The sequence below is a fragment of the Chrysemys picta genome, chromosome 13, assembly GCF_011386835.1.
Source record: "Chrysemys picta bellii isolate R12L10 chromosome 13, ASM1138683v2, whole genome shotgun sequence".
In the NCBI taxonomy this organism is placed as follows: domain Eukaryota; kingdom Metazoa; phylum Chordata; order Testudines; family Emydidae; genus Chrysemys; species Chrysemys picta.
The window spans coordinates 236256-247823 of NC_088803.1; the positions used below are offsets into that span (position 1 = coordinate 236256).

General features: G+C 49.7%; 1 protein-coding gene across 1 annotated transcript; it reads left to right on the forward strand.

Annotated features, from left to right (window-relative positions):
* The first annotated feature begins 9506 nt into the window (after positions 1 to 9506).
* LOC101936864 (olfactory receptor 10D3-like) lies at positions 9507 to 10424 on the forward strand. The gene has a single exon (XM_005312845.2). It carries the CDS (start codon positions 9507 to 9509, stop codon positions 10422 to 10424), a length of 918 nt encoding a protein of 305 aa, XP_005312902.1.
* The last annotated feature ends 1144 nt before the right edge of the window (positions 10425 to 11568 follow it).

Sequence of the window (11568 nt, forward strand, 5' to 3'; positions counted from 1 at the left end):
GTTGCTCCTTCAGAGGCCAGGGGCAGTCCTGATTTGTACCAGCTGCGAATCTGGCCCAATATGTTCACTAATTCCAAAAAAGAGAAAACATGAATCTCAGGAAAACAGTTCTTTTTCACCTAATCAATTGCTAATTTTAAAGGGAAAGAGCCCCCTCTGGTGTCAGTTGTCCATAGTTCCAGTGGAGTCAATGCAGCCAGCCCCGCAACTGGTGTAAACAGGCCACTGATCTGTGGTGGCAAATTCAACTCAATTTCTTTCCCAAGATCTTTGTCCTCATAATCTCAGAAATAGATAGTTTGAGTCACAGCTACATCACTCCAGGTTTTATGCAGGTGTAATTCTACTTCAATCAATGGGCCTAATTCTCATTTACAACTGAGCCCCTTTAGACACATCTGGTATCCTAAGTGACCCTAAATCAATTGTAAATTACACTTAAACCCATTTATCCTGTTGGAGCCCTGCAAAGGGTCCTCCGTTGAGACGAGAAATGAGTTCAGTGCAATTACACTGGTGTACAACTGGAGTAATGCAGCTGTCAATCAGGAATTGAGGTTAATTGAACAAAGATATCGGGCCAGATCCTCAGCTGGTGTAAATCTAATATGGTGTGACTCAAGAGTAGCTTGGTAGTGAATGCACCGTGATGCTCTCCCTCCCAAGTAATAAAGAATGACTTACAGGGAGACAGCAACATGAGGAACTCCAGGTAACTGCCTTGCCCGGTCCAGCCCTGCCACAGCTTCTGAGCCCTGTTGTTCTTCTCCAAATATGTAACCTCTTCAGTCAACATCAGCACAACCTGCCGTGACATCAGCTCACCCTGGACTGGCGGCTGTGGGGATCTGCAGTTGTGCAACTGAAGCACAGAGGGCATCATTAAGATATCCAAGTTTTTCCAAACACTCACCCAAACTCACAGTGTGTCAGTCTCTCCTGCACCCTCGGGGCTTGCTGGGGAGGGAAACGGGGACTCAGGGCTGCTGCTTTCCAAAGCCAGGGGAAAGTTCTGCCGCTCTGCAGAGTTTGGTTGTCTCTTTTGTATCCCACAATATCCCATCTCGGAGTTCTGATAGGACCCTCCCTTTGGGGAGAGAAATGGATTAGACAGGCAGACAGACAGATACATGCTGTGAATGGAAGGCTAGGGGGAGCGAGGGAGAGAGAAAGAGAGAGAGCCTTTCCCAGACCTGAAGAAGAGCTCTGTGTGGCGCAAAAGCTTGTCTTTTTCAAGATCCCCAGGAAAAAGATCTTGGAGTCACCGTGGATAGTTCTCTGAAGATGTCCGCGCAGTGTGCAGAGGTGGTCAAAAAAGCAAACAGGATGTTAGGGATGATTAAAAAGGGGATTGACAATAAGACTGAGAATATATTATTGCCCTTATATAAATCGATGGTACGCCCAGATCTTGAATACTGTGTACAGATGTGGTCTCATATAAAAAAAGATATACTGGCACTAGAAAAGGTTCAGAGAAGGGCAACTAAAATGATGAGGGGTTTGGAACGGGTCCCATATGAGGAGAGATTAAAGAGGCTAGGACTTTTCAGCTTGGAAAAGAGAAGACTAAGGGGGGATATGATAGAGGTATATAAAATCATGAGTGATGTGGAGAAAGTGGATAAGGAAAAGTTATTTACTTATTCCCATAATACAAGAACTAGGGGTCATCAAATGAAATTAATAGGCAGCAGGTTTAAAACAAATACAAGGGACTAATAAAACTACTCATCCAGTGACCAGTATATTTGCCCTCTACCAGACTCCTGTACCCCACTGGTCTGGGTCTGTCACATATCCCTCCCCACTGCTCAATGCCAAGGGGTTGGGCAGCTTGGGACACCAGACAGTGCACAAGTGACAAGCCATCGGCGTTGCCATGACGGCCCCCTGCTCTGTGTTGCACACGGAACTGGAAACAAATACAAGGAAGTTCCTCTTCACGCAGCGCACAGTCAACTTGTGGAACTCCTTACCTGAGGAGGTTGTGAAGGCTAGGACTATAACAGCATTTAAAAGAGAACTGGATAAATTCATGGTGCTTAAGTCCATTAATGGCTATTAGCCAGGGTGGGTAAGGAATGGTGTCCCTAGCCTCTGTTTGTCGGAGGATGGAGATGGATGGCAGGAGAGAGATCATTTGATCATTGCCTGTTGGTCCACTTCCTCTGGGGCACCTGGCATTGGCCACTGTCGGTAGACAGGATACTGGGCTGGATGGACCTTTGGTCTGACCTGGTACGGCCGTTCTTATAGATGGAGAGATAGATAGAGGGGGTGTGTGGAGATAGATAGATAGATGTGGATGGTATCGCACTGAAGTGGGTGGGGGAGCTGGGCCTACCCACCTCTGACTGCTGGTTTCCAGTCCAAGGTGCAGTTCACCTTCCATTCATTTCTCACATTTCTTCCAGGAGGCGAATCTCCACGGTGTGGGACGACTGGGGAGGGCCCGTGTTTGAGAACGACTCGGGATTAGCGGCAGTGAGTATTTGTACAGCAGTGAGCATAGTGGGGCCCTGGTGCATGGCTAAGACTCCAGGGTGCTACCGCACATGATGAGACTAAGGAGGGTGCCGAGTCAGAGGTGAGGGAATGCAGCCCCGGTATGAGCTCTGCCTGGGTGAGATGGAACTGGGATGGATCAACCACTAGATGGCAGGCAAGGCTTGTCTCTCACATGGCTTCACTTTGGTTCTGAAGGCTGGAATTTCCAAACGGGTCAAAGGCACCCAACTCCCATCGAATCGCGTGCCTAAATCCCTCAGGCTCCTTTGAAAGGGCTCTGAATAAAGCCAAGTGGTCAGCTGATGAATAGCGTCATAGGATCTGAACTGCAGCAGGTGTTAGCTGGGGCAGCGCCCATTGCATTCCCTGGGTGCAGGCTGATTTACACCAGAGGAGACTCCCCGTACCCCACTTTCCAGGCCTCGTTGTAAATGTCCCAGGCTCTGTGGCTGACTGTGCTCCCTTGCAAAGGATGGGCTAGTGGTCAGCGTGCCAGTCTGGGTCTTGGCGAATCTGGATTCAATTGCCTCCTCCTCCACTGACTCCTTGTGTGACCTTGGGAACGTCATTTGGAGTCAGATGTTTACAGGTGTTTAGGTGCCTCCAGAGGCAGATAGGTACCAAGTGGGAATTTGAAAAGCACAGAGGTGCCCAACTCCCATTGGACCTAGGCACTTCTGAAAATCCCTTTAGGTGCCTAAATACCTTTACAAACCTGGTGCTCTATGCCTCAGTTTCCATCTGTCAAACAAGCGTAGTACTTCCCTGCCCTGCCTCACTGGAGCATTGTGAGGCTCGATCCATTGCCGATTTTGGGGTACTCAGATAATGGGGAGCCAGATAAATTGTAGTGCTTTAACCAGTCTGGTATAATTACAAAGTGGTACAACTGCCCCAGTGCAGATGCAGTTACACCAGCACCGAGGGGCTTATCCTGGCATAGCTATTGCTGAATGGGAGGAGAACCAATGGTACCAGGACAAGGCCCCCTTGTCCCAGCAGAGCCTCCTCCGCATTCAGAATGTTTCTGGGATAACTAGACTGTGAAGAACTCACCCACCCAACGACAAAGTTCAATCTACAAAATGTGTGTGTAGAGCAGGGGTAACAGAGACGGGCTGGGAGCCTATTCCACAGCACCATCCTCCTCCTCAACCCCTCCCACCCCCTGCACTTTAGGTAGCACCTAGTTCCCACAGCTTCCAAACCCCTTCCAAGCATTAATACATTTAGACTCACTGCCCCCAGGGAGGCAGAGAGGGGCTAGATCCCCCTTTCACTGCTGGGGAGATGAGACAGGGCCAGAGCTTAAAGGTATGGAGGCACTGGGTGAGATTTTCAAATGCCCCTAGTGCCTAACTCCCACTGACCGCAAAACGAGTTGGACACCTAGGCCCTTTTGACAACCCCACTAGGTACCTTAGGTGCCTAAATCTCTTTAAGAATCTAGCCCATAGAGACTAAAGGCCAGATTGTCAAAGGTGTTTAGGCACCTGAAGAGGCTGATTGGCACCGAGTGGACTTTTCAGAAACGTTATGCACTTAACTCCTATTGATTTCAAAGGGAGTAAAGAACCTAATTTGCACAGGTGCTTTTGAAAATCCCTTGAGGTTCTTTCCTGCTCCCTTGGGCACCCAAATCCCTTTGCAAATCTCACGCCGAGTAACTTGCCCAAGGTCACAAAGAGTCAGTGGCAGAGGAAGGACCCGAGTCTCCTGAATCCTAGTGTTCCCTTCTCTCTCTAACAGAGCTCCCCGTTACAGAGTGCAGGGTTCCAGGCGCGGGCTCTGGGGCCCGCTCTGCTCGCTGTTTTGAACTGGAAGGGGGAGGAGAAAGGATGATGCAAAGATGCAAACCTCAAGGCCTAGAGAGCAGCAGCAGTTTTAAGACAGGGCTCACCCTCTGCCACGACTCAGCTCCACGAAGCGGGGAAAGGGCAACATGGTCTTGCTTTGGCTAGCAGTCCTGGTGGGGCATGCAAAGCTCGGTGAGGGGCGGCTTTCACCACGTGGGAATCTGGGCTACCAAGCGTCCCCGCTGGAGTCAGAGGGGAAACTGCCCTGTGTCCTGAGCCAGTGATGGAACGGCAGACACGGAAGGGCAGAGAGACAGGGACGCGGATGGCGAGACAGGAACAAAAAGAGGAATAAAAGTCTGCATGGTTTGCAAGAGAGAGAGAAAGAAATTGTACAGGGTTAGATAGAAAGATGGGTAAGACCCTGTACAAGGCAGAGCGAATAGACTGACGGACGGACAGACAGCTAGATGAGATACTGAAGGAGGAAGAATGAATAGATAGTAAATGGATAGGCAGGCTAGATTCTGTAGAAGGACAGATGGATAGATAGGTGAGGGTGTGTATGGGATGGATAGATATTAACTGGGTCTAGAGGGATAGGTAGGGAGGGGAGGGTGTCCCTGGGGATGTCTAGCCAGAGACACGGGAAAGCAGTGTAACAATGAATCCTTGTCTTTCTAGCCATGGTCAGAAGGAGCCAGTGGTCCAGTCCCCTTCTGCCCTGACAGTCCCAGCGGGCGCAGTGTAACTCTTCCACCAGCGATCGCTTTCTGTATCTCTTCTGGTACCGGGAGCTCCCACACCAGCCCCCGCAGATGCTAGTTCATCCAGACAAATCCCAGCTCAGAAAGAAACTCGGGCAACTCTCTGCCGAGTTACACGTGGGGAATGACATGGCCCCCCGGGGATCTGGGAGGTGACTCTACGGGACAGCGCCGGATATCTCGGTGTGCAGAGACCCACCCTGAGGGAAGGCAGCCTGGGTCTCTGCACAAAACGGGGTGGGCGGGCTCTGGATCTGTGCCTGCACTGAATAGTCAGAGAGAACAAAGAGACGGGGGAGAGAGCGAGACACAGACAGATGATAGAGCCAGCCTGTGAGAGAGATAATAGAGACAGACAGATATTAGAGATGGGCAGTTACCATGTATTAGAAATACACCTTTTATCCTAGTGTAGACAGCCCCTCGGGGTATATGTGTGTGTGGAGTCTTTGTGTGTACCCTCTGAGTTGTGTGAGCATGTACCGTCTGTGTTGTGTGGGCCTGTCTGTGTTGTGTGGGCATGTGTACCGTCTGCGTTGTGTGTCCGTGTCTGTGTTGTGTGAGCGTGTACCATCTGTGTTGTGTGTGCATGTCTGCGTTGTGTGTCCGTGTCTCTGTTGTGTGAGCATGTGTACTCTCTGCATGATGTGAGCATGTGTACTGTCTGTGTTGTGTGTGCGTGTCTGTGTTGTGTGTGTGTGTGTACCATCTGTGTTGTGTGCGTGTTTCTGTGTTGTGTGAGGGTGTACCATCTGTGTTGTGTGCGTGTTTCTGTGTTGTGTGAGGGTGTACCGTCTGCATTGTGTGTGAGCGTGTACTGTCTGTGTTCTGTGGGTGTGTCTGTGTTGTGTGAGCGTGTACCATCTGTGTTGTCTGGGTGTGTATACTGTCTGCATTGTGTGGGCATGTGGTTTGCATGGGTGTGAAACAGGAAGGTTGATCGTTGTGTCAAAGGGGCTGGCTGGCAGGTGTCAGAGGGAGACAGTGACACACAGTCCCATTGATAGAGATGTGCAGATGGAGGCAAGGAAAATGAGTAAGGGGGGCGGGTGTGGAGACAGAGAGGTTTGATCCTAAAGGTTGTGGGAGAAGGCAACTGAAGTTTTCGTCCCACTATGAGGACACTCTCAATTCTGCTTTCCATCCTTGGTGAGTGGGATTTTCCAGCTATTTCCCTGTGTTTCCAGCCTGTATTTGAAGGTTGAGTTTCCCAGGCGGTGGCCGGTTCTTCCTCTCTCACTTCTTGGCTCTCTTCCCGCAGTGGCTCCGAGATGGGCCCTGGCCCAGGTTTTCCAGCTGCCCCAGATCACACGAGTGGAAGGAGAAAGGATCTTGATCCCATGCAGCCAAAACGCCACCTCCCATGACATGATGTCTTGGTACAAACAGCCCCAGCAGGGCCGGGGGGCGCCGAGCTTTCTAGGGACTGGGCATGACGGCTCCTCCACCGCTGGAGAATTCACCATGGCTGTGCACAAGGCCTCCCGCTCCACCAACCTCACCCGAGATGGAGCCAGCCTGAGCGACGCCGGCATCTACTACTGCGCAGTGAGAGACACAGCGAGGGGAATCCAGGAGCCAGCTGCACAGAAACCTGCAGCCTGGCTTCCTGCCACCTCTGTTCACAGCATAGCTGCCTTCCCTGGACAAGCGGTGCTGATCCACGTCAGCTGGGGATCTGCCCCACTGACACAGGGAGGCTATGACCAATTTACACCCGTTGGGGATCTGCTCCTTTGACTCCAATGGGGCTACACCAGTTACACCAGCTAAGGATCTCACCCACGTATGTTCACATAAATACATACATGTACTTTCATGCACACCCCTGAACACAGGTAACTGCTAAATGAGTTAACTGCTGGATGCATGCTGTGACGTTGCACTCCATATGCTTTATAAAAATATGTTTGTAAGTGTGGATATGGTGTAACTGCACTATGCTTTATGAAAAAGGTCTCTTGTAAGGTATCATTACAAAGTTTATAATCTACTGAGTGTGGTCATCCTATTTGTATGAATGTATCATTCTTGTATCTGAAACTAGGAATATGAAATATAACTCTGACGTCCTATTGTAATTATGCAAAGTGTGAGCCATTAATTGTGGTTTGGAATCTTGATGGCTCCCATTAACCAGGACAATTGGTTGTAAATGGCTCTGCTTATTCCTAAGCCTTCCTGTACACGTGGGTGCCAGCAAGTGGGTAATGAAGTCTTACAGTGACATGTGACCATGTCACTTGGTACTGGAATCCATCTTAAACCTGGTGCTTTTTCCATTTAGAAGGAGGGGTGGGGACCCAGAGAGACAAAGGATTCCCGTCTTGGGCCAAAGCTATATAAGGGGGTGGAACAGAACAAAGGAGGTTTCGGTCATGAGAATCCCCTAGTTACCACCTGAGCTGGAACTAACAAGGACTGTACCAGGGGAAAGGATTGGGCCCAGACTAAGAAGGAGTCTAGTCTGTGAAAGAAGCTTATTGGAACATCTCTGAGGATGAGATTTACCTGTCTTCAGTTTCTTAATATATTAGGCTTAGACTTGCATGTTTTGTTTTGGTTCTGGAGTCCCAAGCTGGCAGGGAAAACAGGCTCAGAGGTAGTCTCAGCACATCAGGTGACAGTCCCAAGGGGGTCTCTGGGACCAAACCTGTCACAGATGCCCAGGACCCTTTGGTGTTGGAAGACTTTTATAAGGTCTTTTAGTCTGGAATTCTCAGAGGAGCTGAAGGGAGAGAGGTACCCAACTCAATAGGATAGGAGTACCAACTCCCTTAAATTCCTCTGAAACTCCCAGCCCTACCCTGTTCTACGCCTTTGGCACTGTGTTACCAACCAAACTCTCTAGAGGGCATGTAGTGCCTTGATTAAAAATAGTGCTTCACTTACACACTTCCTTTAGCAGTCAAAGGTGTAAAAATCTCCCTGCTTCAGGGTCTAGTGCAATCTCCAGCTGATGGGGTAGGGGGACACTTCCACTCTTGGCAGTTCGTCCCATGGCTGCCCCCTGCAGGGTTTCTCACACCTTCCTCTAATGCAGGTGGCCCATTATCCCAAGCTACTAACTGGAAAATAGCTGATGCAAAGGGCTGGTTAATTGCTCCCTCTGCTCAGACTGGGAGAGGGGAGCTGCCAAGGGCTCAGCTCCCAAAGGCCAGCCCCCAGAACAGCATAAATGCTCCTGTAGCTTGAGATCACGAACACTTCTGGTGTCACTGTGGTGGCTGTCACCACGCAGGTCTTGCCTGTAACCTCTGTCATTAAGAGAGACCATCTCCAAGTCCCAACAGCATGAGCTGTGCTCAGATCTCAGACCGTTTGGGTTTAGAGGATCTGATTCCATATATACAGGTGGAGCAAACTGGGGAGAAAGAGCCAAAGACTTCCACTGCCCGGTGACTGTGTGACTCTCGATAGAGGCACAGAGCGTAAGCTACTGGAGTGTCCTTCTTGTCCATTTCCTCCCCTTGGCTCTGTCTCTGTGACTCTTTCTTTCTTTCTCCATTGCTCGCTCCATTTTTCTCTCTGTCTGTCTGTCAGCTGCGGTAGACTGGAGCTCTGACCTGGTACAGAAGACACTCAATTTTAGATGCCTGACTGGTTGGTTCTTGCTCGGATTTCGTGTGCATAAGGAATTTCCCCCCAGGTTAGATTTGCAGAAACCTTTGGGATTTTTTTACCTTCTTCTGCAGGCGGAGGGGTGGGAGGGGTTGGTCACCTGCTGGGATAATCTGAGTCTCTCACTCTGTCAATTCCCTGCCTCAGGCCCTGCGGGTTCCTTGGTCTCTCCCGTTCACTGCCTGAGGTCACAGAAGTTTAGTCTTTTGAGAACTGAAGTGCTTTGGTTTAAGTGAAATCATTGGGCTCAGTGTGGGGTATATATCTTGGAAGTCAGCAGCCTGTGATGTACAGGAGGTCAGACTAGATTATCTAATGGACCCTTTGAGCATTAAGCTCTCTGAAACTTTCCCTCTCTCTTCCATTCAATATGCAGTTTCTCTCTCTATATATACACATACAGAGGAGAAATTTGCATTATCATGCTGAAGCATTTTGGAGGTTTTCTTTCTGCCTTGTACACTCATTGTGAAGGCACCTAGGAGTCAGGTAAGATCATGTTACAATTCATGGTAATTTGCTTTGCTTTTATTAATTTTTCTTTGTCTCTCTGATGCCACGATGATGGATGAGGTGTAAGAACTGAATAGAATACAGGATAGTTGAATAGAATCAAGTAGAATTGTACAAAAGCAACCAAATATAAGAGTCCTGATTCTCCACTCACTTTCACCAAATTTAGGCTGGTTAGAAAGATTTACCTTTTGAGATTAAGGCTTGTGGGGTGCAAAGGGATAAATAAACAATGATTTATTGAGATTGCTAATCTGGTTCCATAATCTCTGTGTCTCCAGGAATGACGCCATCACACATGAAAATGGAGAATCGCACCGTGGTGTCGGAATTCATCCTCTTAGGGATTCCCAACACCAAAGGTCTTGAGACCATCCTCTTCATCACCTTCTTAGCCTTCTACCTCTGCACCCTGGTGGGCAACCTGCTCATCTTCTCAGCCATCCTCGCTGACGCCCGCCTGCACACCCCCATGTACTTCTTCCTCTGCAACCTCTCCATTCTAGACCTCGGATTCTCTTCCATCAGCACCCCTAAATTTCTGACCAACCTCTGGGCGAAGAGTAGAAACATCTCGCTGAGCGGGTGCATGTCCCAGGTCTTCTTCTACCACTTTCTGGGCAGCACCGAGTGCCTGCTCTACACCGTCATGGCCTACGACCGGTACGTGGCCATCTGCCACCCGCTGCGCTACCTGCTCATCATGAACCGGAGGGTGTGCGCCCTCCTGGCCGCCGGCACCTGGATTGCCAGCTCCTTCCACGCCACCATCCTCACCAGCCTGACCTTCATGCTGCCCTACTGCGGGTCCAACGTGGTGGACTATTTCTTCTGTGACATCTTCCCGGTGGTCAAGCTGGCCTGTGCGGACACGTATGTCATCGAGACTGTGAGCTTCACCAATATTGGGGTGGTGCCCATGACTTGCTTCCTCCTTATCCTTGCCTCCTACTTCAGGATTGTTGCCTCCGTGGTGAGAATGCGCAGCGCTGAGCGAGGTTGGAAAGCCATCTCCACTTGCGCATCGCACCTGACAGTGGTGTGCTTCTTCTTTGGGCCCTGCGCCCTCCTCTACACCCAGCCCTCCCTAAGCAATGTGCTGGCTACCCCCATGCAGATCTTTTGTGATGTGGTCACCCCGATGCTGAACCCGGTGGTCTATACGCTGAGGAATAAGGAAGTCAAAGCAGCATTCAGGAAAATGAAAGGTGGCTAAAGGCAGCCCAGCAAAAATCGCTAGCTGAAATGAAATGTTTTCCCCCTTAGCCTTGTGGGAATGAAATTATTGGAAGAAATGGGGAGATTTTAAAAGGCACAAAGGGTTTGTAGGTACCCAACTCTCATGGAAAGAGTGAGAGTTGGAAACCCAATTCACGTTTTTGCTTTTAGAAATCTCACTCTATGTTTTCTGCTGGTGGAACCCCTTTGAAATCACCATAATTACATCGCTGCTATGGCTAATCCTTCAGTTATTCTCACAGCTCATCTCTGAATCCTCTCCAGTTTATCAGCACCCTTCTGGAATTGTGAACACCAGCACTGGACACAGTGTACCACCTAAGGTCACACCAGTGCCAAACTGTGAGATCACACTCAGCTGATTCTCCACCACGACCCCCAAATCATTTTCAGAGTCACAGCTCCCCAGGAGAGAGTCCCCAGCGCAGCCTCGGATCTTTGTTTCTAGATGTACGTGTGTACGTTCAGCTGCATTGAAATGCACATTGTTTGCTTGTGCCCCCTTACCCAGCGATCCTGATGCCGACTGGGGAGGAGGTCAGAGGAGCTATTCCAGGGTTGGGGTTCAGAGGGACATCAGTGGAGTTTTCCCAGGGTGAGGGAGGAGGATACTGGTGTTAGAATCATAGAATCTCAGGGTTGGAAGGACCTCAGGAGGTCATCTAGTCCAACCCCCTGCTCAAAGCCTTGAAATGAAAAAAAAAAAAACCCAAAAGGAACATGGGTAGATAGTGTGAGACAGGCCCCTGGTCCTTCTCCCTGCAGAACAGTGCATGCGAGCCCAATATCCGGCACTAGAAACAGGGAAGACTGCCCTAGGGTGACCAGATGTCCTGATTTATTAGGACAGTCCCGATTTTGGGGTCTTTTTCTTATATAGGCTTTTATTACCCCCCACCCCCATCCCGATTTTTCACATTTGCTGTCTGGTCACCCTAGTGCCCCCTACTGAGTTTCCTGCACCACTCCCTGCACCTCAGTGCCCCCTTTGCACTGCTGGGTTCATCCTGAATTTTCTCGGTTGTTTCTTTGCACTGGTCCAGGGAACCAATTTCCAAAGAGCCACAGATCCAGACTCTGGTGAGACTGAGAGAAGAAAACCTGGAATGGAAGATCACGGC

Coding starts and splice junctions, on each gene's coding strand:
- LOC101936864 (XM_005312845.2), top strand. CDS start 9,507: ATGAAAATGGAGAATCGCACCGTGGTGTCGGAATTCATCCTCTTAGGG.